Below are 25,963 nucleotides of genomic sequence, written 5' to 3' on the forward strand. Positions count from 1 at the left end.
AGAAATTAGGAAGTGGATAGCAGGATAAGAAAACACATATAAAACCTAAGCAGGCAATCCAGTTAAATATCAATACAGTATAGAGGCTCTAGAATAGAAAGTACAATACCAAAATTTGTGGAAGATACCAAATTTTTAAAAATTCATTCATGCGATGTGGGCGTCACTGGCTAGGCCAGCATTTATTGTCCATCCCGAATTGCCCTCCTCCAGAGGGTATTTAAGAGTCAACCGCATTGCTGTGGGTCTGGAGTCACATGTAGGCCAGACCAGGCAAGGACATTCTCTAAAGGACATTAGTGAACCAGGTGGGCTTTTACAACAATCGACAATGGTTTCATGGTCGTCATTAGACTTTTGATTCCAGATTTTTATTGAACTCAAATTCCACCATCTGCTGTGGTGCAATTTGAACCGGGGTCCCCAGAGTATTACCCTGGGTGGGTCTGTGGATTACTAGTCCAGCGACAGTACCACTACACCATCGCCTCCCCCTTCCTAGTAATCTGGTATCGAACCAGGCAGCTCTACAGTATTCCAATGAATAACCTGCTGGTCTTGCTCACTAGTAGATTAACCATTCCAGATTCATCAGTGGATGTGTGGATTCTGACCAGTCAATCACCAGCTGATAACCTGGCTGACTTAAAGCCAGACAAGGGAAAGTTGCTGTAGCCAATTGTGTGCAATTTGAGCTACTTAGCTTCAATAGGTTAAACTCCAGCAGTACCTCAACACATGTTGGTGGGTTCCTAAGCTCTGTCAGCCTTCTGCTAAGCTGCCTGGACTTGGCTAAGTGGCCCTATGAGGGGAGTGCCTGCTTTGTATCATGCAAACAGAACCTCTCAGTATGGATCTCAGTAATCAGATTTGGAGGCTGTTGAACAGGGGTCCCTCCGGTTGAACAGAAAAATTACAAATGAACTTTGCATATGTATATGTATGTTTTCTATACATTGCAGTCACTCACTCTAACAAAGGACCCAAGGATTGTGTTTTAAAGTGCAGGAGTAACTTTACTCAATGGCTGAATGTACAGCTGAGCTGTATAGACTAGAAGCTGTTGAGTTTCATTCTCAGTCTGTGGTGTTCGCTGATCTCGGCTCAGGCAGTTTTGGGGCCATTGAGGGAAATTTGGCAGGGTTCCTACTCCTGATCTCTGACCAGTGATACCTGTTCCAAAGTGTGAACATAGAGCAGGAAGTGGGCGTGGCTGTGATGGCCTCTGGTAAAATGGTGTTATGATCCTATCTTAGTTTGCAGATAGAAATCACAGCATGGGGATGGCCTTTTGGCCCATCAAGCCAGTGCTAGCTCTTGTAAGGAATAGCCACTTGGGAGAGATTGTGGGACCTCCTGGTGCCTGTGGATCTGTTTCCAGCAATACAAAAGTAGCTAATTGAAAATGAATAAGTAAATATACTATAGAGGTATGGAAAGGGTAAATGGATTAGCTGCTTTGCTTCCAAGTCCCATCCTACTGGAGAAATCTCTTTCCTTTGATTTCCGAAAACACTCGAGCTGGGATTTGCTTTGTAACAGCATCCATCAGAGGGCATGTATTGGGGTCACCTCCCTCAGAATCTCCCACCACCCAACTGTGTTTTCTTGCTAACCTGTAGCCTTTGTTTGCTTAATTTTCTTTGGTTTTGCCTTGGTAGGTTGAATTTACACGGTCAGTTGAAGAGGATGGTGTGAAAAACATTAAACACAACAAACGTGTGCTGTTCCAGAGAATGTCTCCATATCCCCAGCGTAAAGTCATCACTTTCAACCGCTATACCGATGACTTTGAGTTCTTTGTGAATTATGGGGAATTGAACTTCCTCAGTGAGAGTGACCTCAGGTAATGAGATTGGAGGGGAAGCGCTTGGAGCTGCACACTGCCTTATAATAGAATGTGCCAGTACAGTGCGAATCAACTATTGAATCTGTACCAGTGTGTTCTTCACGCAAACCACTTGGTCTAGTCCCACTCTCCTTCCTACCAATTACCCTTCAACATTCCTAGTATTCAAGTAACTATCGGACTCTTTAGTGTTTGATTTCTGCTGTGGCAGAAAACTGCACATTTGTAACTAAAGAAATATTCCATAATCTCTCTGCAATCGTATGTGAGACATTTGAGAAATCGTTGACAATGTGAGTACGTGGTACTTAAAATATGTGTTCCAGTTGAATATGTAACTTGTGGCAGTTATTTTGCACCCAGCAAGTTCCCACATGCAGACAGGTGAATGACGGACCTGTTTCTCATGATGTTGGTTGTAGGCTGTCACTTTATAAACTCTCATTGCTTCATTGTGCGATGTTCCCCATTAAACTTGGATTTTAGTCTTGAGCTACACTGTGAAATGTCCTGCAGGTGAGTGTTCCCTTTCTCTGTCCCTGCTGCTAGGATATATGTTGTTGAGTTTTTCAGGATGGAAATTCAAGACTAGGTGTGAGTTTTGATTGAGTGTGCAGTGCTGACATTTGCATTCTTTTAAACACACTTTGCTGATTGGTTGCTTCACAAACAACATGTTGCAGCAAACTGTGCTGGGTTCACCCATAATGCAGTTATCTAGCAATGCACAATTACTGTTGTATTAACCTTTAACTCTGTCCTTACTCTACAGTATCTTTGGATCATTGAACTTGAGCTCAGTTCAATTGAGTGGAGTTGGTTCAAGTTTTCAGAAGCATTCAGATAGTGAGTCTAAAGGGATTAAGGCCCATTTTAACATGGACGAAAGTGGAATACTAGCACTGGACAGAGTGAGTATCTGTGAGACTCTGTTCCCTCCACATGCTGATCATCCATTGCATGCCCTCTATTCTCCCACATAAACTAGGAGGGCCGTGTCTCCAGTGGATTAACCCACAATTTCTGTCCATCTTGTGAATTATTCAGTCAACTGATCTGGGGAGTAGTCAGGGTGTGAGACAGGAGAAAAGGTGATAACTCTGGTGAAATGGTTACATTGCGTGTCCTTTGCTCATGAGAATCTGACAGACAATATCTAGCAATTTTCCAGTTAATACAGAGGCATGGTTCAAAATCTTCCAGGTTAGCAAGTGCAACTGCATTTATTAACCTCTTCTCTGGCTTCCTTTGCGATGAAGTGGCCAGGTAAGCGGTTTTTCTTTCCTCCTGTCTTCAGAAGGGGCTGTCCCTCGCTCGGTCATGGTTCCACTGGTGCTGATTGCTACCCCCACCCCCTGCCCCCAAACCCCATGTGTTGCACTCGTCTACTGCTAGACAGTATCAAGTGAGCATAATCCTCTTGCTGATGTCCAAACGCGTGTTTCCTATCCTGACTTGCTGGATTGTGGTCAGGAGCAGGAACCCAGGCTGACTTTCTCTTCAATAAGATAAAACCAGAATACTGCGGATGCTGGAAATCTGAAACAAAAACAGAAAATGCTGGAAAAGCTCACCAGGTCTAACAGCATCTGTGGAGAGAAAGACAGAGTTAACGTTTCGAGACCGTATGACTCTTTTCAGAGCTAAAGAGAAGTAAAAATGTGATGAAATTTCTACTGTTTAAGGGAGGAGGCACAGGTAAAGCTGGATAGAAGGTCAGCGATAGGTGGAGGCAAAGGAGAGATGTCATGAACAAAAGGACAAAGGGGTGTTAATGGTGGTGGTACTGGCTAAAGGAGGTGCTGATGGTGGCATTAAGGTCAGAAAGCAGAATGTGATAATAGCAAGACAAGGGTAAACACTTTGGAAAGAGCAACATGAACAAGTGACAGATGGCCTTAGTGCGGGTAGGGTGGGGGGAGGAGACGGTGGTGGGAAAAAGATTGAAGATAGGATAAAAGGTGGGGATAAAACAACGAGTAAAAAGTGGGTAAAAAATAAAAATTTAAAAATAAAAATGAATATTGATTAAAGGGGTGAGGATGGAGGAGAGGGCTCATGGTCTGAAGTTGTTGAACTCAATGTTAAGTCCGGAAGGCTGTAAAGTGCCTAATCGGAAGATGAGGTGTTGTCCAAACACTCCCAACTAGCAAAACAACACTGACTGCGCTCTTTACCGTACCAATTTAATCAACATATCTATAAAAAGGCCAATGTTTACATGTGCGCACACCATGTGAATCAGCACAGAGACCTTAAACCCAGCAAGTGTCAATTACTCAGACTTTCTTTACTGATCACATGCAATTAATCATGCCTGGGATTCCCAATTGATTACATGTGGCTGGCGTATTGGACAGCATTCATTTACGCAATTTAAAATGAACCACTTCAGACTGTCTGATTGAGCCTTGTTTGACTTAGTGTCTCCTTTTGCTTTAGGTGGAAGCTGTGTTTGAGAAGCTGCAAGATGAAGAACCTGAAGAAGAGTCCACGCTGACTAGTGAGTCCAGTGTAGCTGTCAGTAAATTACTGTTTGCATTGCATGGTGCAGTGCTGAATGAGAGCTCCTATTTTACAATCTGCAAAGTTGAATGCTTTCATTTTTGAAAATATAATTCTCTTTCTCTGGAGAGTGATGGCTGGAGATTTTCTCTAGATTTTTGAAGAATCTGAGTGTCAGCAGCCCCACTTCCTCTTATCCCTGCACTGTAGGGCAATTGTGGATGTAGACTTGCCTGCTTCCACCAAGCTTGAGACCCAACATGTCGTTCTAACTGAACCCTGGGCTTTTTTAAAAGAAAGATTTGTCAGTATGGATTTACTATATATCAGTTAATGAAGGTATTGAAGAAATAGCAACTCAGCATTCAAATCTCGCAGTGGAGTGGAGTAAAATTGTATTAAATAAATCTGGAAACAGAAAGTTGACTATGAAACTTCAGGGAAGGGAACCTGTCCTTACCCAGTCTGACTTACATATGCCTCAGTTCCACAATACATGGTTGAATCTGAATACACTCTGAAGTGGCTATGTAAACAATGCACTGCTATGAAAACTGAAGAGCACTTTCACCCACTGAGGGCAATAAATGTGACCATGTCATCCTGAGAAACAGAATAGTCTCCCTTTCCTGTGTCCTAGGAAAACTTGCCAGTGGCCATCCTGATACCACATTCTCAGTATTTTGTTTCTTTCCAATAACTCCCTTAATCAGTGAGTGAGTGAATGATGATTGGCAAAGAGTTGGGCTAGACTCATTTGAGGTGGTGTATGAGAATCTTTTTCAGGATTCCTGCTTCTGGTTCCAGTAACCCTAGCTGCTGTGAAGGTGGTAGGAGAATACCATGGGGTAGGCAAGTGGGCAAGGGTTGGGAGTGGTTGTGGTGTGCGCTGGTTGGAGGGTGCCAGTGTGTGTAAGCATGGGCAATGTGCTGGGCTTACGATGAGTTTGGCTGTTCTATGATTTCCAGTCGAAAGACCTGGCAATACTTGCAGTCCGTGGCCATTTGTGAGGGACCCAGAGGGATCCACTGCCTGTGGAACTATAGAAGGAATCACAGGGAGGTTGTGGGCTGGGTGGGTGCATGTGTTGTCACTTTCTAAAGAGTTCTTTTTTGAATTTTAATTGTTACTTTACCTTCTGTTATTGGGTAAAGGTCTTGTTTCTGGTGCAGTGTTCTGCAGTTTCTTATAGTCTGATCTTATCTGCAGAGCTTGGGAACACCATTTCTAGTTTATTTGGAGGTGGAAGCTCTGAAGCAGATGGGAAGGAGAACCTGACTGAATCTGTGCAGGTAAGTGTACACCCGCTCTAGTTTCCATTCTTATGTATCTCTCCTGTTGGGTAAAAATAGTCTCACAGACTAGATGGCTTGGTTTGATTCCTGGCCTGTGCTTCCAGCTGCTTGAGGCCAAGGAAGGATATGACTAAAAAAGCTCTATCCAGTGACCTCAGCTGGAAAGTGAAGGGTTAGCGTAAGGACTAGATTAGTGTTGGCTGCGATGGCCGCTGACACTCACTCTAGGCTCCAAAATGGAGAAACTGGAGCAATACTGGTATCCGTGGATTCCACGTGGTCGATAAACTTGGTATCTGTGGATGTCAAAATAAATGAGTGAAGGTTACACTGTAACCAGGTGCCTTTCCGGGTAGTCAGGAGATCTTGTTATCCAGTCATACAAGAAGTCGCTTGTTTTAGCCTTTCCTGTATGATGTTGTATGCTGTGTTGTGGGTGCACATGCTGCTGTAACACAATGAGGATGCAGTTTGTTCACGAAGAAAGAGAATGTTTATTGCACAGGGGAAAAGTTGAGGAGGCAGCAAGAAATCATTTGCCGGCCACCAGCTTCGTCGTGAGACAGGCCAGTGTCTGTGTTCCTGGCTGAGTTTTCTGTCTGTGGTGAGATTGCTCAGCCCTATGTATTCAACCAGTTGGCAGTCACTGGGAAATGAGTGGTCCAGGTGACCCATCCTCCTGGCTGTGGATGAAAACTGGAAAAACGCTGCTGAAATTCTTTATTTAATCCATTGTTTGCAGGATGAAGAAGAGGTCACGAGTAAATCTGAGAAGGATGGTCAGGAAGAACCAGAGACCCCGAATGAGAAAGAAATTCCCAAAGAAGAGGAGAGCAACAAGCCTGAGGAGCAGGGCAAGGCTGAACCTAATGGAGAGAAAGCAGACCAGCCTGAAACAGGAGAGGACCAGGCCAGTACTGAGAAGCCTGAAACTCTGGTATGGAAATACTCCGCTCGGTGACCAGCAAATATTGTTTCCATCTCTCTGTCATCAGCTTTTCTGTAGATGCTACCTCATTGGATGGGTGCCCTGAGGTATTTCCCTGCAGCAACCATTCTACATGTGAACCTCAGCCACCTCTGCAATCACAGGAGACATCATAGCCAATCTCCCAACTTTTTGGTCGGTAGATTTAACTGTTCCAATGCCTCAGTCCTGGACTGCACCCCATGTTCTAACCTTTGTAAACTTAACACTATCCAAAGCTCTGCTGACCTTGTCCTTACATACCCTGTTTATCTATCACCCTCGGTGACCTGCACGGGCTCCTGATTAAGCAGAGCCTTGATTTTTAAATTTCTCATCCTTATTTTCCAATCATATGAACTAACAGCAGGAGTAGGGTGCTCAGCACTTCAAGCCAGCTCCGCCATTCAATAAGATCATGGCTGATACGATTATAATCTCCCGCCTACCCCTGATAACCTTTCACCACCTTGTTAATCAGGAATCTTATCTAATTCTGCCTTAAAGATATTCAAAGACTCTGCTTCCACTGCTTTTTGAGGAAGAGAATTCCAAAGACTCACGACTGAGAAAAAAAAATTCTCCTCATCTCTGTCTTAAATGAGCGATCCCTTATTTTTGAACTGTGACCTCTAATTCTAGATTCTCCCACAAGAGGAAACATCCTCTCCACATTCACTTTGCCAAAGCCCCTCAGGATCTTAAAGGTTTTAATCTTACTCTTCTAAACTCCAGTGGATATAAGCCTAACCTGTCCAACCTTTCCCCATAAGATACCCTACCCATTCTGGTGTTCACCTAATAAACCTTCTCTGAACTGTTTCTAATGCATATACATCTTTCCTTAAATAAGGAGACCAGTACTGTACACAGTACTCCAAATGTGGTCTCACCAGTGCCCTGTATAACTGAAGCATAACCTCCCCACTTTTGCATTCAATTCCCCTTGCAATAAACGATAACATTCTATTAGCTTTCCTAATTACTTGCTGTACCTGCATTAGCCTTTTGTAATTCATGCACTAGGACACCCAGATCCCTCTGAATCTCAGAGCTCTGCAATCTCTCACTATTTAGATAACCTTTTTTATTCTTCCTGCCAAAATGGACAGTTTCACATTTGCCCACATTATACTCCATTTGCCAGGTCTTTTCCCGCTCATTTAACCTATGTCACTTTGTAGCCCCCTTACGTCCTCCTCACAGTTTACTTTCCTACCTATCTTTGTGTCGTCAACAAATTAAGCAACCGTACCATCTGTCCCTTCGTCCAAGTCATTTATATAAATTGTAAAAAGTTGAGGCCCCAGCACTGATCCCTGTGGCACACCACACATCACATCCTGCCAACCAAAAAAAAAGACCCATTTATGGCTTCCCTCTGTTTCCTGTTGGCTAGACAATCTTCTATCCATGTCAATATGTTACCCCCTACACCATGAGCTTTTATTTCCTGCAATAGCCTTTGATTCTGGCACCTTATTAAATGCCTTCTGGAAATCACCCCATGGCCTTGCCGCTCCCTATCACTGGAATCAGCTGCAGACTCTCAATCCTCCGAGATACCTGTGCCACTCTAATTCCCAGTTACAAACACTGCAGCATTTGGCAGCCGTGGCTTCAGCTGCCATGGCTGAAGTTCTGGAATGCCCTACCTGACCCTCTCTATCTCGCTTTCATCCTTTTAAAACGCTCATGAATGAGCAGGCTGCCCTAATAGGTCCTTACTGTGACTCTAAAATTTTGCTTTACAGCACTCTGAAGCCATGGGACGTTTTATTGTGTTGAAGGCACTATGTAAATATAATTTGTTGTTGTCGTTGAGATGTTTTCCAGTGGAACAGCTTGATAGGCGCAGGATTTCTTTATCCTTAAACCCAGCCTGAGATTTTAGAGCAGATGTGTTTATCAGTGCTGAGATACTGTTTATTTAAAGACTGAGAGTTAATTTCTATTTGCTGACTGGGTTTATTTGGTCTGGAGTCAATGTTTTGCTGTAAATGTGTTGGTGACACCCTGATGGCTTTTATTTTGATTTTGAGCAGGATAAAAAAGTGGAGGATGTTGGGAAGGAAGAGGCGAAAGGTCCAGAATCGGAGAAAACTGAGGAGGTTAAAAAGCCGAAAGGACCTAAGAGGGTAAAGATTAGTGAGAATGTGACTGTCGGATTGGAAATCCAGGACCTACCAGATCTGTCACAAGAGGAAATGAGCCAGTCTCAAAAAAAGTAAGGGTCACTCTCTTTTAAACTCCCCTTGCACCTGAGTGAGACAGAGAAAACATGGAGATTAGTGAAAACATAGAATACAACCATAAGGACATTACACAGCAACAAATATTTTCAATGATTTTCTCAGCCACATATTAGACAGACATTGGGATTATTCCAAATACAATTAAATTCCATGATAGGAGAGGTGCTGTACCAGGAACAGGGGCTTCAATGGACCTTGCTGTAATCCGTCAGATTATTTGAGTTACCCAGCCCTAGCCACAATTACGGGTATACAGTAACAGGTAGACCCCCTAACCCAGTGCAGGCTGCAGCTGTTTTAACACTTGCTGATTCCTTGTACCTTTACAGTCCCTGACTCCTGTGTTTACATCTAGGCTTCAGGACCTTACAGATCGGGACCTCCAAAAACATGAGCGTGAAAAAATGGCCAACTCATTGGAAGCTTTCATCTTTGAAACACAGGTAAGCTATTCCATCAGTCGTAATCCTGACCAATTACTGAGTCCAATCTACGCACTAGATCTCATGAATTGACTGATTATTGACAACCAGCAGCATCAACTCCCAACTCATGATGAACTCTGCAGTTTTGGGGAGAGGTCGGTTATTAGGTTTGTTAAAAGTGTGTTCTTCTGCCCAGGAGTACAGCAACTCTACTGCCATGCACAAGATGTATGTAACCATGACTGTTCTGGAGTGTGATTTGTGAAGGGCATTGAGCTCGTTGAGGGATGTGCTGCCTTCCCCTGGAATAGACCCCAATGCCTGCACATAAGAGTTTGGTGCAGTTGTATCGTAAGACTGGGGCCATGAAGAGTATCTGGGGCCACATTTACCTGTGGTCTTGTGCCGTGGCCACAGCAGAAGCCGATACTTTCCATAGTATTTCACAGGGATCCCAGTGAGCTTCGGTGCTGCAATCTGATCCTTTCAAAGTGTTTGTCTTTTCCTTCCACTTTTGCTTTGAGTATTTTCCCTGCTGGATGTAGGCGGGTAGGAATTCATTTTAAAATCGAAGAGGTGTTGGTCGCTGGTTTACATGTTGCTAAAACATATGCTTTTCACTTTCGTAAAGGAGTTTTAATGAATGGTTGGTATTTGCCAACTGCGTGTAGTTGCCAGCAATCTCGAGGAACAGTCTGGTTCAGAATTAAGGCTGGAGTCTGAACAAATGTATTGATGTTTTTTTTGATGTGTACCTTTTTTATAAATAACTGATGATCTGAGTAGCTGCAACAGTTAGATCAACTTGTATAATTGCCCTTATTTTAAACTTAAATAAGGGCAATTATGAGGGCATGAAAGCGGAGCTAGTTAAAGTGAACTGGCAAATGAGATTTAGGGGGTAGACCAATGGAGATACAGATTCGAAATATTAACTCTGTTTCTCTCTCCACACCTGAGTTTTTCCAGCATTTTCTGTTTCTGTTTCAGATTTCCAACATCTGCAATATTTTACTTCTATTATAGGTCAATAGAGGTTCAGTGGCCAACATTTAATGGGATATTTTGGAATACTCAATAGATACATTCCATGAGAAATGAAAATTCCAAGGGGAGGGCTCACCATTCATGGTTAACTAAAAAAGTTAAAGACAGGATCAAACTTAAAGAGAAAGTATATAATTACGCAAAGACGGGTGGCAAGTCAGCAGGTTGGAAAGAATATAAAGAACAGCAAAGGATGACAAAAAGATTAATAAGGAGGGAAAAATTAGAGTGTGAGAGAAAGCTAGCGAGTAATATAAAGATGGATAGTAAGAGTTTCTATAGATGTTTAAATAAGAAAATGGTTAATGAAGTGAGTGTTGGTCCTATAGAGAGTGTGTCTGGGGAATTGATGGAAAGTAGGGAGATGGCAGATGAATTAAACAGGCATTTTGCTTTGGCCTTCACTATGGACGACACAAGTAACATCCTGAAAATAGCTGTAATTCAGGAAATGGGAGGGAAAGAGGAACTTGGGAAAATTGCACTCACCAGGGAAGTGGTATTAAACAAATTATTGGAGCTGTGGGCTGACAAATCTCCAGGTCCGGATGGACTTCACCCTAAGGCCTTGAAAGAAGTAGCTAGTGAGATAGTTGATGCGCTGGTTTTAATTTTCCAAAATCCCCTAGATTCAGGGAAGATTCCATTAGATTGGAAAATAGCAAATGTAACTTCTTTATTCAAAATGAGAGGGAGACAGAAAGCAGGAAACTATAGGCCAGTTACCCTAACATCTGTCATAGGGAAAATGTTAGAAGATATTATTAAAGATGTTATAGCAGGGCACTTAGAAAAATTCAAGGCAATCAGGGAGAGTCGAGAGTCAACATAGTTTTGTAAAAGTGAAATCATGTTTAAGCAATTTATTGGAGTTCTTTGAAGGACCCGTGTGCTGTGGATAAAGGGGAACCAGTGGATGTGCTGTACTTAGATTTCCAGAAGGCATTTGATAAAGTGCCACATCAAAAGTTATTGCAGAAAATAAAAGCTCATGGTGTTGGGGATAACATATTGGCATGGACCGAAGATTGGCTAGCAAACAGGAAGCAGAGAGTTGGCATAAATGGGTTTTTTTTCTGGTTGGCAGGATGTGACGGGTGGTGTGCCACAGGGATCAGTGCTGGGGCCTCAACTTTTTACAATTTATATAATTGACTTGGATGAAGGGACTGAAGGAATGGTGGCTAAATTTGCTGACGACACAAATATAGGTAGGGAAGTAAATTGTGAAGCGGATGTGAGGAGGATACGAAGTGGCATAGGTTAAGTGAGTAGGAAAAGACCTGGCAAATGGAGTATAATGTGGGCAAATGTGAAATTGTTCATTTTGGCAGGAAGAATAAAAAAGAAGCTTATTATCTAAATAACGAGAGATTACAGAACTCTGAGATTCAGAGGGATCTGGGTGTCCTAGTGCATGAATTACAAGAGGTTGGTATGCAGGCACAGCAAGTAATTAGGAAAGCTAATAGAATGTTATAATTTATTGTGAGGGGAATTGAATACAAGAGTATGGAGGTTATGCTTCAGTTGTACAGGGCACTGGTGAGACCACATCTGGAGTATTGTGTACAGTATTGGTCTCCTTATTTAAGGAATTATTTAAATGTGTTAGAAGCAGTTCAGAGAAGGTTTACTAGACTAATACAAGGAATGGGCAGGTTGTCTTATGAGGAAAGGCTGGACAGGTTAGACTTGTAACCACTGGAATTTAGAAGAGTAAGAGGCGATTTAATTAAAATCTGAGGGGTTTTGACAGGGTGGATGTGGAGAGGATGTTTCCTCTTGTGGGAGAATCTAGAACTAGGGGTCACTGTTTAAAAATAAGGGGTAGCTCATTTAAAACAGATGAGAATTTTTCTCTGAGGGTTGAGAGTCTTTGGAACTCTCTTTCACAAAAAGCGGTGGAAGCAGAGCCTTTGAATATTTTTAAGGCAGAGCTAGATAGATTCTTGATTAACAAGGGGGTGAAAGGTTATCGGGTAGGCAGGAATGTGGGGTTGAGGTTACAATCAGATCAGCCATGATCTTATTGAATGGCAGAGCAGGCTCGAGGGGCCGAGTGGCCTACTCTTGCTCCTAATTCATATGTTCATATTTTATATGGAAAGAGGATGTGTAATTAAAGACCTTACTGGAAAAGAAAATTGATAACTACATTCTTAAACAGTCGTGTTAACTGATATCCTGTGGTCACTATTGTGTAAGCATGGCAGTTAGACTTTTGTTAACCAGTTTCCTGTACAATGTGCACATAGCCACCAATTGACCTGATATAACTGCAGTGAAGGCCGTATCTCAGTTCTCAGCATAGTAATTGTAGCCTTTGTTTGACTTTTTATATTGGGTGCTGCTACTCTATATTTAAGTCGTTAAAGGCAAAGTTTCGATCTCAGATTGAGAAACTTAACATTACCTCAATGATAGGTGTTTTATCTGTGCCTCAGTGGGTAGCAGTCTCACCTAATGCATAAAAGTTGTGGATTCAAGTCCCATCTAGGCTTCCACTCCCATTGCAGAACTGAAGGAGTGCTGAACTATTGGAGGTGCCGTCTTTCAGATGAAGCATTAAATTGAGGCCCCTCAGGTGGATTTGAGAGATCCCATAGCACTATTTCAATGAACGGGGGAGTTATCCCTGCTGTCCTGGCCAATAGTTATCCCTCAATCAATATCACCGATATTATCTGGTCATTATCACATTGCTGTTTTGTGTGTGCAAAATGGCTGCTGTGTTTCTTACACTACAGCAAAGACTACACTTCAGAAAATACTTCAATAGCTGTGAAGCGCTTTAGGATTCCTGAGGTCATGAAAGATGCTACAGAAATGCAAGTCTTTTTGTTTTAATCTTCAGACTGAATTAAAGTGTCGAACTGCTTGACTCTTGATGGAAATGATATTTGGGTGTGTGGGAAGCTGTGCCTGACACAGCAAGTCAGTGTCCTGCTATACTGCGCCCAGCTGTATCCCCGCATGGAGGAGTTCCGAGCTAGCTCTGATCTTTGAGCAGAGGCCAGGTACTTTCTGCAGAGGGGAAATATCAGGAGGCCATTCCTTTTTTTTTTAAGATTTAGGTCATCCTGTACCTGGATTTACTTTCAAAACCTGCAGCTGTTCATCTTTGCTATTATTCCCCAGGACAAGCTCTACCAAGATGAGTATCAAGCAGTCTCAACACAAGATGAACGGGACCAGATCTCTGCTAAACTCAGTGAGGTCTCAAACTGGCTGGATGAGGATGGATATGCTGCCCCCACGCAGGTTTGAGCTTGTTTTATTTGGCTGCTTTTTAAAATTCTGACCCTGAGGATAACTGGTCTAGCAGCAGACAATATTGACAAATTTTACATCTGTATGTACTGTACAGAAAACAAATCGGGCCAGTGAGAGGCTGGAATTTAAACCCAAACTTATATAAAACTGATGCCAAGGGCTGAGATACTTAGTGTTTTGCTTAGTCTGACAGGGTGGTAGTATCGCTGATACTGGACTCTGAGTCCCAGATGAGACCTTGATAAGTTTGTAGTTTAATATTGCCACCATGTGTAACACAGAGCCTTGCTACAGGAGCCAAACACTCAGAGCATTCTGTTTTGTGTTATATGTGCATGTCAGGGATTTCACCAGTGAATTGTACCTTTGTGTGCTCAGGAACTAAAAGCGAAGCTCTCTGAGCTGCGGAAGATGTGCAAGGAACTCTTCTTCAAAGTAGAAGAGAGGAGGAAGTGGCCAGACCGCCTGGCTGCACTGGACAGCATGCTCAATCACTCTACCATCTTCCTCAAGTAAGTCTCCTGGTGAAGGCAAGGAACCCCTGGGAGAAGGTTTATCAGTCTTTTCACTGTTCTTTAAGTAGTTGGCTCAATGGACAATGTCAGTGATTGGGGAGGGGCTGGTTTCACAGGCATTGGTTCTTTCCAAACCTACACCCCAAATATCACTGGCAGTGACCTTTCCCATTATTAAGTTGGATGGGGGAGTCAGTTGTGTTTTGGTCCAGTTCTACCTTCACTTGAATTCCATATACTCAGCAGGGGCCATCAAGGAAGTGAATGGGATCCCTGATTTATTTTTCACCACTCCAGTGGTACTGTTACGCTTGTATTGTTGTACTGGATGAGATGGACTTGCTTGGCACAGACCAAGTTGAACTGAGACATTCCTGTTCAGCTACTCCCTGAGTAAAGTCTTGAATCTAAATGGCTTGGAGTAGGCATGCTTATCCCAGCACACAATCAGGAGTAGGGTCACAGTGAAGGTTCTCTCCCTGTTTCTTACTCTGTTATGCTTGTGACTTCAGGGGAGCTAGACTCATTCCCGAAGCTGACCAGATTTTCACAGAGGTGGAGTTAAACACGCTGGAAAAGATCATCACAGAGACAACTGTAAGTATGACAGAATCCGACCATCAATGGAGACAAAGCTACTAAACTGGGTGAAACCTGACTTGAATTTTGAAAAAAAAGACTTAGGTAGTTTATTCAATCTTTATTCAGCACAAGGGATAGAAAGCAATGACTTTAGGCAGGGGATTGAGTGTTAACTCAGCTGCTAGTGTTTTATTTAGAAGGATATTGCCTGCAGAATCTCGGGATTGTTGACTTGTAGCCTAGGAGTCTGAATCTGATTTTTCAGTGGACCTTGTGTGGATTCCCAAGAAGAGCTTATACAGTTTTGACCTCCTCACCTTTGAAGGGGGCTTGACAGGGTTAGATGCTGGGAGGATGTTTCCCCAGGCTGGAGAGTCTAGAAGTAGGGATCAGAACCTCAGGATAAGAAATCAACATTTCAGACTGAGATGAGGGTACATTTCTGCAGTCAAAATCTGTGAATCTTTGGGATTCTCTACACCAAGAACTGTGGATGCTCAGCTTTGATTATATTCAAAACAGTGATTGATAGATGTTTGGGCACTAAGGGAATCTTGGCATATAACAATGTCGCTGAGATAGAAATTACTAGGTACAAATCTGTCAATCACTGTCTTGAATATACTCAACAACTGATCATCCACAGTCTGAGGTAGAAAATTCCAAAGATTCCCATCCTCTGACTGAAAAAATTCTCCTCATCTCAACCGTGCCCTTATTGATGGTGGAACAGACTCGAGGAGACATATGACCTACTCCTGCTCCTGTTTCTTATGTAAATACATTAATTTGTACTAAATCATCTGGTAGGGAATGAAGTTAATGAAGGAATGTTGCACTAAGAGGGAAGCTTACAGATGTGGTTTCGTGATCTGTGCACCCCACCCATGGCCAAGTGAGTAAATTCACACCGTGACTGAACTGAATCCTGATCTCAGTCAGGATGACAGGGATGGGCTACAATGATCCTGTGTTGGGAGGGAAGGTGGGAGGGTGAATATTAACATCACCCTACTTCTGGTTCCTTGTAGATGTTTGGTGACCTCTGGCTATTGGGTGAGGACACAGCAGGCCAAGTCTGATGCCCCCCCTCCTCCCCCATGACCACATTGCCCACCATCACTTGCTCTCTGTTCATGCTCTCACCTGTTCCCCAAGAAGAATAACTAACAGAGTGAGGCACTATTCCATTATCAACAACTATACCCCATTGTGTGATATCAGAGGATAGACTGTATCTGAAACCATCCCCCAGTGGGAGATATTGGCGTGGGGTGGCGGAACATATGGTCATTGGAGCAGGAGGAGACCTTTCAGCCTGTCAAGCCTGCACCGCCATTCAGTTAGATCATGGCTGATCATCTACCTCAACGCCACTTTCCCGCTCTATCCCCATATCCCTTGGTGTCATTGATCTCCAGAAATCTATCGATTTCAGTCTTCAGCGTGCTCAACAGTTGAGCTTCCACAGGCCCCTGGGGTAGAGAATTCCAAAGATTCACCACCCTCTGAGTGAAGAATTTTCTCCTCATCTCAGTCTTAAGTGGCCTACCCCTTATTCTGAGATTATGTTCCCTGGTTCTAGACTCACCAGCCAGGGCAAACATCCACCCTGTCAGGCCCTGTAAGAATCCTGTAAGTTTCAAAGAGGTCACCCCTCATTTTTCGAAACTCTAGGAAATACAGACCCAGTCTTCTCAATCTCTCCTCATAAGACAATCCTGCCATCCCAGGGATGATCTGGTTAATCTCTGTTGCACTCCTTCTATGGCAAGTATATCCCCCCCTTAGATAAGGGGACCAAAACTATGCACAATACTCCAGGTGAGGTCTCACCAAGGCTCTATATAAATGCAGCAAGACATCCCTACCTCTGTATTCAAATGCCCTTGCGATGAAGGCCAACATACCATTTGCCTTCCTAAAGGTTGGGGGAGTGAGTAGCTGTGGCAGTGCAGTACCCTGGAGGGTCCAGTGACTGTTGTGCAGTGAAGTTATATTGAACTTGTGTTTCAGACATGGAAGAATGAGACTGTGAAGGAGCAGAATAAGCTGCCATCCACACACAAACCCATCCTACTCTCCAAGGAGATTGAGGCAAAGCTCACTCTCCTGGACCGAGAAGTCAAGTACTTACTCAACAAAGCAAAATTTGCCAAACCCAAGCCCCGGAAGGAGAAGAACACAACGCAGGAAGCGAAAAATACAACAATAGAGGACAAGAACACCACAGATAGTGAGAATGTTATAGCACCTGAGAAAAACACAGAGGGAGACACAGGTGAGCTCATTGCAGAGTGTGAGAGGTGGACACTTGCCACAGATATCATTGAAGGATTGCAGTGTCTGGTTGGACTAACCGGTTGAGCCCTTGATTGGGGTCTCCATGGGTTTTATGCGTGTTTAACTGGAGGGGAGGGGCATTTATAAAGTTCGAATCCATGTCTCCATTAATTCAGAAGGCATGAGGACTTGTGCCACAGGTGAGAGTCAGGAGAGGAGGGGACCTGTACCCCAGTGAGAGTCAGCACCTTCAGGAGAGGAGGGGACCTGTACCCCAGTGAGAGTCAGCAGCTTCAGGAGAGGAGGGGACCTGTACCCCAGTGAGAGTCAGCACCTTCAGGAGAGGAAGGGGTCCCATGCCCCAGTGAGAGTCAGCACCTTCAGGAGAGGAGGGGGTCCCATGCCCCAGTGAGAGTCAGCACCTTCAGGAGAGAAGGGGACCTGTACCCAGTGAGAGTCAGCACCTTCAGGAGAGGAGGGGGACCTGTACCCCAGTGAGAGTCAGCACCTTCAGGAGAGGAGGGGGACCCGTACCCCAGTGAGAGTCAGCACCTTCAGGAGAGGAAGGGGTCCCATGCCCCAGTGAGAGTCAGCACCTTCAGGAGAGAAGGGGACCTGTACCCAGTGAGAGTCAGCACCTTCAGGAGAGGAGGGGGACCTGTACCCCAGTGAGAGTCAGTGAGAACCTTCAGGAGAGGAGGGGGACCCTGTACCCCAGTGAGAGTCAGCACCTTCAGGAGAGGAGGGGGACCCGTACCCCAGTGAGAGTCAGCACCTTCAGGAGATGAGGGGACCCCGTGCCCCAGTGAGAGTCAGCACCTTCAGGAGAGGAGGGGGACCCGTACCCCAGTGAGAGTCAGCACCTTCAGGAGATGAGGGGACCCGTACCCCAGTGAGACTCAGCACCTTCAGGAGAAGGGGCCGGGAGGAATGTAAAGTGGAATGGAATTTGATCTTTTGATTTGAAATCTTGGATTATACTGCCTGTCCTGTTGTGGAATGCTGAGTCACTAATGCGAATATTTCCTCCCCAACAGAGAATAAGGAAGAGGTGGAACCTGGAGAGGCTCCACCTACAGAGAAGCAAGTTAAAAGCAGCACCAAGGATGGTGAGGCTAAGATACCAGATCCAGTAGTATTAAAGTCTAGTAAAGGTGAGGATCAGTATGAGTGTTTGTGAGTTTACATCACTACGTTGCCTGAAACTGTCTTCCAGTTTGTGTTACTGAGGGGAATTAGGAAGAACAATATTAATAGGTAGGAATGTGTCTGAAAGATTTGACTTTGGAAATAAAAGCCATGCAAAGTCTCTACCAGAAACTTTCTCCTTGTATGTTGAGGGGGGGAGTTTTTCACTGTATTCTGCTGTAGTGACTTCTATCATAAACCACACAAGGAAACCATCTGGCCCATTCTATCTTTGTCAGCTCTTTGAGAGAGCTACCCAATTAATCTACTCCTTCTCTTCCCCCACAGCCCTGCAAGTTTCTCCTCTTCGGGTATTTATTGAATCTCCCTTTTTCAGACCATGTATTTCAGATCGCAGCAACTCTTCTTAAAAATTCCCCATCCCTCCCTCTGATTGTTTTGCCAATGACCCTTTTAATCTGTGTCCTCTGGTTACAGAACCACACCCCCCACCCTCCCCACTATTCCGAAAATAATCTCTCCCATTTACTCCATCAAAACCATTCATCATTTTTAAACACCTCTACGAAATCTCTCCTTAACCTTCTCTGTTCCAAGAAGAACAGCCCCAGCTTCTCCAGTCTCTGCATATAACTGAAGTACCTCATCCCTAGCACTGTTCTCATCAATCTCTGCAACATTTTTTTTAAGAGAAAAAAATCAGTGTTTCACCATTTTGCTCCTTGCATGAGTTTCTGTATTTAATACAAATTGTTTCTTCCAGGTACAGCTGAGGGAAAACTGGAAAGCAAGTCAGACAAACACCCTCCGGATGAATTGTAACCACTCCTGGCTCCTGCACCAGTTCTATTTATATTACATTACTTTTTATGTAATGGACCAGTTTGCCATAATTTAACAGAACGATGAAGCGTGATTTGGAGCAGAGGTGTACATTTCCTTTTTTTAAGAAAAAAGAAAACTGGATTTTCCTGTGACAGACTTTATTGGATAAATTTACCAAGTACAATTCAAATTGCATTGTGACCAGCAGGAGGCAGTCTTTGCAGCAAGGGTTTTGATGTTCAAAGGGATTTAAAAGCTTCAAGTTATTGGAAGCCGTGTTTTTTTTATCATCGTGTTTCTTCTCCCCTCGATTGTTGTGTTTTTTAAAAATGAATGGTTATGAATGAACTCGCTGCACTGAATTGAAGTACGTTCATTTTGTTTTACATTGTCAGCTTAAGACATGTTGGATCTGTTAAAATTTAGCTCTGGAGCCTATTCCAGGGCTCGATACATGGCTTTAAAATAAGTTGAGAATCACAAAAGGCAGGGTCTGTGATGCAGGGGTATGACACCGCGTTACATAGTAGATCCTCCTGCCTCGGAGTGTACAACCACCCACTACATGCACAGAATGTGTACAGGTAAATGTGAGCAAGTTTCCTCTATTTTAGTTTGCCTTGTAAACTTGGCCTTATGTTTGCAACCTAGAGTGTCCCAGCCTGCTGCAAGCATGCCCCATCACCAGCCACCAGTGAGGGACAAGGGTGTGGTTCTCCCTTGCCCCCACTCCAATGAATTGCAAGGGCTGGGGGCATCCGCTGATGCAACCATTTTGGAATCAGTCACATCTTATGCAGCACTAGTTTCTGTTAGAACTCTTGCAACATTAACAGACTGAAAGCACCAAATTAATCTAGAGTGGTGATGGGCACTTCCATGAGTTTGCTAGCACTCTATACTGCAGCCTCAGTGGGTACAGGACACAGGGCAGACAGAGCTTCAAGTTTGTTATGACTTTAGCTTTGGATCCTGTCTTAAGTGTTTCTCTGAAACACCCACCAACCCTGTGTTTCTAACTCCAGTTCCAGTTCGTATGGTGCAGCCAGGCTTCAGAATCAATCCAGTGCTTCAATTGTTGGAGCACCTGCCCTTGATCATTTTTTTTTTTAATTGCTTAAAAATGTGCAACAAAACCACTTGTGCAAACTCCAGACAGTGCTGTGCCTCAGACAGTGTGCAAGGGAGTATATCATGCCCCTAGTTGCCTGCAGGAAATCAGAGGCTGGAGTGTATTCAAGAATGTTACAGGACAAGATGACTTTGATATTGCTTAAGCTTCACGGTTTATAGTCAAATCCTATGTGACATTCTCCACTCTATAGGTCATAGGTAACACACTGGCCTTCAAATTACCTATCCTGGTTGTTGTATACACCAGTTTTGTTTCTTAAAATGAATTCAGACAGTGGCACCCTGAAGGTGCTTGCTTGCTCAGTGATATTGAGAAGTTGCTGCTCTAAAGCGACTGCCAGAAGTGTGATTTTGGAGCTGGCTGTCTCTTCTATAGTTAACCACTCACCATCCATTCGATATCAAATGTGACTACAGAGAGGTTTTTTTTTAACTCCCTATTATACTCGTTGCCGGATTCCTGCCTCATGCTGGTCACTAGCAGTTACCAATTGGGCAGCGGTGCATAAAGTTCCTGTTTCTGCTCTGCAACTTACAGTGTGTGTGTTTGTTTTTGTGACAGTTTAGTTTGTTTGAGTGTCCACTACAGGGCCGAGTACTGAACTTGCAACTGACATTAAAGAACAAGGGACAAATTCACATGCCCATCCCCTATTTAATATTTTGCAAGAGAGTGGTTTCCTTAAACTGCATCTAGTTTGCTGAAGAAGAGATGAGAGTGGGGACTAGTTTCCAGTTTCATTATAGGGACACATCTCCTGTCAACCATATCAAAATATGGGTCTCTGAATTGCAACACACCCACCTAATACCTGAGGACAATCTCACCAGCTGCATAGATGACCACTAGAGTTGTTTGGATTGTACTTTAATTACTGAAACTTCGGTAATATTCGTATTGTAGTTACATTATTCCAAGTGGGTTTTCCCCTACTGTTGGTTTTTTGAATGTCTAATTTGAAAAAGTTAAATCTAATAAAAGTAAAAGTTCTAATCTAATAATGAACTTGGTCCAGCAGCCATTCGAGCTGTTGTGAGGTACAAGTGAATATAGGGAGTTGATGTGAAAAGAGACCAGGTTTCTATTTGTGCTTCTGGTCAATCGTTTGTGCCTAATATTGAGAATGTACACTGTGCAGTCTGAATTAGGGGCCATTTCTGCACTTAAAAGCCCTCGAAATAAAACAGCCAGACTCACCAAGGCTCCACAGTGTCCCTACCAGTTGTGTTTATCTGCACTGTTGTTCCCTCTCCCCAATAAAATGTTGATTTATTTTTCTGAATTTGTCAGTGGCTGACTATAAACTGGGCCTTCTGTTTCTCACTAAGCTCAGCAGATGTATAACATAAGTGTGGCTGCTCTCTGATCATGGAGCTTTACTGGGTCCCTCTTCCAGTGTGACACCTTTTGTTCCTGGCCCCCTTGAAAGAAGCTGTCAGATCTCGTCCAATCCATAGCCCATCTTTCCTGTACCCACACTGAGTGTGGATTTAGTGTGTCTGCTGTTTAGCTGCTGAGTTGATTTTGCTTCAGGAAATATGCCTCTGGTGTGGAGTCATCAACCCATTTTGGGAATTTTCCCAGTTAAAATGATTAATTCATTCTCAAACCTAATCAGTAACTGCCTTTAAATTGTCTTCTGTATCACAGTGAGAATCTCATTGAACTCCCTGCTCTGGATCTGATTTATCGTTTGCATTTGGTGAAATTGTTTTGTAATTTTAACTAAAATGAGGAAGGATAAACTGTATCTTTTTGTCTTATGACAATGAATGCCTCCACTAACACCATGCAATGAATAGTTTTTATAACACAGCATTTAGTCTCACAGCACCACCACCCCCCATAATTATAATTGCAGAATAACAGGCTCTTTGATGCTCTTCATTCTATTCTTATACATGTGAGCACACCTCAACCCTCATTGGAGAGAGGCTTGACCAGAAGACTGAGAACAAGGCACTTGTCTGTGTGTTAAACGTGACCCATCTACCTCATCCATCCTAAATGACTAACAGTCCATCCCCCTGTTCTCCATTAAAGCATCAAACTCTATGAGCTCTGCTTTAAGCCCCTGGCCTGGAGTTCACTCCCAGGTTTTGATCATTGACGCAGCACAAGCTGGTGGGTGTCTTGCTGCTTTATGCAAAAGTATTGTCTGAATGTAAAAATAGTTTGTGTTCAGCTGGATGGAGGATGTACTTTTGCTGCTTTTCAAACCAGTTCTGCCAAGCAAGTTGGGGAAACTGGCAACATGGAGGTCAGCTGCCTTCCTTCCCAGGGTAGTAGGTTTCTCTCTTGAAGGAGTTGTGATGTTGGAGACTCCCAGTGCCAGAAAATCTTGCTAGAGAAGAAGGGGTTACTCAGATTATTTATGTAAACTCAGACTAAGTTAGCAGGAATATGCCACCTGAAGGGCTCCAGCCCTAATGGGGAAACTTGTCCTGTTAATAAAATTCAAGTTGATTTTTTAAAACACTATTTCCCTGATTTTTTTTTGAGTTGCTTATGCAAAACTCTCAGCTCAGTCTGAACAGACCTTTGGGTTGGGTAAATGAAGGGATGATTGTATTAAAAAGCCTCTTAAGGGATGGTTTTAATGACTGGGTGTTGTTTAAGAAGCAGAGGGGCCACAGCAAGACAAATTTTTGATGGAAATATTTTGAGCGGCTATCAAATGTTTGGATGGATTGAAGGCGAGGCTGATTGCAGGGACCTCATTTATTCCACATTCCCAAGAGTTGAACCACAGAAGATGGCTGATACATCGATTGTTATTGTGTTTTGTCTGGCGAAGTGACATGCAGAGAAATTTAAATAGTTGTTCTGAAATATCTGGTGAGTGCAATTCTTGAGAATTAAAAAAAAATGTAACCACAGTTGTGGTAGGTTTGGGGGGTGTGGTTATGAGCAGTACTGCATTCACCTGAAGAGAGAGATTTAGCAGGACTGCTGAAAGGGCAAGGCAGGGAAACTGGCTGAGTTGCTCATGCAGAGAGTAGGCATGGACGCAGCAGGATGAATGGACTCTTGTGCTTTAACCATTCTATGATCCAAAATTTCAGCTCCAGTTCGGAGCAATGGTTTTAGATCTGCCTGGGGCATTCATATCACCTAGTGAGAATTGCACAGTGGAGGCCTGCATTATGCTTGGTCTGTCAGCTGTGTATAGTCAGCACCTTGCACTTATAGAGCAACTTTCATATATTAAAACATTTCAAGGTGCTTTGTAGGACTAATGTAAATCAAATTTTGACACTGAACCTCATAAGGAAGACATTACGACATGATCAAATATTTTGTCAAAGAGGTAAGTTTTAAGGAGCAACTTAAAGGAGTGGAGAGGTTTGGGGGGTCCAGGTCCAGGAAGTCGTAGGCATGGCTGCTGATGATCCAGAGAAGGAAATTGAGGATGCACAAGAGGCCAGATATTAAAAGCCTTGGCCAGTTGAACCCACGGCTTTGTTCTGGTTTGCCTTGCTTCAAATGCCGGAACACATTGATGTCTCCATTATTCAGCTGACCCTAGTTGTAAAGAACCTCTCAACAGCACGAAGCCAGAATCTGGTTCCTGCACTTGAAGCTCTGGTTAACAGATGGTATTTCACATGCAGCACAGGGTACTTGTAGTTGCAGCAAGCTTCAATCTAATAGTTATCTGTGAGTTAGCTCAAGGTGCTGCTGATGTATAGACTCATCACAGCCACTCTTCCTCACAACTGGTCAACAGCTGCATGAGTTATGCAGGTTTCCTTAAATGAACAAATTATAGTTTGCCAAGTACCAGCTAGAGTAATAATTGGTTGTGTACTAGGCTAGAAGCAAACATACCATGATAAGTCATGAAATTAAGTTTAATAAAATTTGAGAGTTCCCACCAGGAAAATATGATCATAAAATCAGCCGGATTGTCATATAAACAACTCATTAATGTCCTTCAGGGAAGGGAATTTCTGCTCTTAAGTAGTTTTAATGCCTTTGAAGTGACCACATAGTGATTTTTAAAAATGCCTTGCTTCCCAAGGCCCACAGCTACCTCCATGGTCTGAGACAAAAAAAATACATATAACTTTAATCTTGTTGACCAAAATATTTTTTAATTGAAAGCTATAGATGGGAGTTTTGTTATTCTTTAATGGGATGTGGGTATCGCTGGCTATGCCAGCATTTATTGCCCATCCCTAATTGCTCTTGAGAAGGTGATGGTGAGCTGCCTTCTTGAACTGCTGCCGGCCCTGTGGTGTAGGTACACCCAGAGTGCTGTTGGGAAGGAGTTCCGGGATTTTGACCCAGCGACAGTGAAGGAATGGCAATATATTTCCAAATCACGATGGTGAGTGGCTTGGAGGGGAACTTGCAGGTGGTGGTGTTCCCATGCATCTGCTGCCTTGTCCATCTAGGTGGTAGAGTTCACAGGTTTGGAAGGTGCTGTCGAAGGAGCCTTGGTAGGTTTGGAGTGCATCTTGTTGATGGTGTACACTGCTGCCACTGCATTGGTGATGAAGGGAGTGAATATTGAAGGTGCTGGATGGAGCGTCAATCAAGAAGGCTTCTTTGTTCTGGAAGGCGTCAAGCATCTTGACTATTGTTGGAGCTGCACTCATCCAGGCAAGTGGAGAGTATTCCATCACACTCCCGACTTGTGCCTGGCAGGCAGACTTTGGTGGGTCAGAAGGCAAGTTACTCTCTTCAGAAACCCCTGCTCTTGTATCCACAGTTTTTATAGGGCTAGTCCAGTTCAGTTTCTGGTCAATGGTAACCACCAGGATGCTGATAATGGGGGATTCAGTGATGGTAATACCATTAAATGTCAAGGGAGGTGGTCATTGCCTGGTACTCGTGGCGTGAATGTTACTTGCCATTTGTCAGCCCAAGCCTGAATATTGTCCAGATGTTGCTGCATATGGACACGGACTGCTTCAGTATCTGTGGAGTTGCAAATAGTGCTGGACATTGTGCAATGATCAGCAAACATCCCCACTTCTGACCTTATGATGGAAGGAAGGTCATTGATGAAGTAGCTGAAGATGGTTGGGCCTAGGACGCTACCCTGAGGAACTCCTACAGTGATGCTTTGGAGCTGAGACGACTGACCAACAATCACAATCTTCTTCCTTTGTGCTAGGTATGACTCCAATCAACGGAACTTTCCCCCTGATTCCCATTGACTCCAGTTTTGCTTGGGCTCCTTGATGCCACACTTGGTCAAATGCTGCCTTGATGTCAAGGGCAGTCACTCTCACCTCACCTCTGGAGTTCAACTCTTTGACCATGTTTGGACCAAGGCTCCACAGCTAGCTGCAGCCCAAGATCCTTACGTTCTCACCTGGGATGGAAGATGGAGTAACTCTCTTTCTTTGGTTTTCTCTGCTTCTCGCTGTCCTTTTCAGCCACTTATTTGCTTTCTAGGGGCCCAGCCTTGGAGCCAATTTCTCTGGCATTCCCAAATTCGATTTCGGACACAGAAAAAAAAAATCTGAATTTGAGTTTGATTTTAACAAATTGCAGAAATATAAAGCCAAGATCAATAAAAGTGACCGTGGACTTGCAGGATTGTTGTGAAAACTCTTCTGATTCATTAATGATTTGGAGGGTTGCTGTCCTTAGTTGGTAGGTCTCTCTATGTGACTCCGGACCCAGAGCAATACGGTTACTGTTAATTGCCCTCTGAAATGGTCTAGCAAGACACCAGTCGTATCAAAACTATTGTCGGCAGCGCAAACAGCCACTGCCTCAGGGAACAAAGGGGAGGCACTAACGGTTGGTGTCGCCACTGAAGATTTAGGACTGAGCTGAGGAGAAATTTCTTCACTCAGTTGGTTGTGAATCTTTGGAATTCCCTTGGCCGAGAGGC

General features: G+C 43.6%; 1 protein-coding gene across 1 annotated transcript in view; it reads left to right on the forward strand.

Annotated features, from left to right (window-relative positions):
* The window catches only part of hyou1 (hypoxia up-regulated 1), a 40,489-nt gene extending 19,103 nt beyond the window's left edge, over positions 1–21,386 (forward strand). Inside the window, exons 13-25 of the mRNA XM_078533282.1 lie at positions 1,662–1,846; positions 2,622–2,760; positions 4,292–4,352; positions 5,565–5,647; positions 6,393–6,587; positions 8,663–8,844; positions 9,228–9,315; positions 13,486–13,608; positions 13,999–14,132; positions 14,648–14,732; positions 16,734–16,998; positions 18,038–18,154; positions 18,913–21,386. Coding sequence (XP_078389408.1) covers positions 1,662–1,846; positions 2,622–2,760; positions 4,292–4,352; positions 5,565–5,647; positions 6,393–6,587; positions 8,663–8,844; positions 9,228–9,315; positions 13,486–13,608; positions 13,999–14,132; positions 14,648–14,732; positions 16,734–16,998; positions 18,038–18,154; positions 18,913–18,971 — 1,716 coding nt within the window. The 3' untranslated portion in view covers positions 18,972–21,386. The remainder of the gene's footprint in view (positions 1–1,661; positions 1,847–2,621; positions 2,761–4,291; positions 4,353–5,564; positions 5,648–6,392; positions 6,588–8,662; positions 8,845–9,227; positions 9,316–13,485; positions 13,609–13,998; positions 14,133–14,647; positions 14,733–16,733; positions 16,999–18,037; positions 18,155–18,912) is intronic.
* Positions 21,387–25,963: the final 4,577 nt, after the last annotated feature.

Source organism: Cetorhinus maximus, chromosome 2 (genome assembly GCF_964194155.1).
Source record: "Cetorhinus maximus chromosome 2, sCetMax3.hap1.1, whole genome shotgun sequence".
Classification (NCBI taxonomy): Eukaryota; Metazoa; Chordata; class Chondrichthyes; order Lamniformes; family Cetorhinidae; genus Cetorhinus; species Cetorhinus maximus.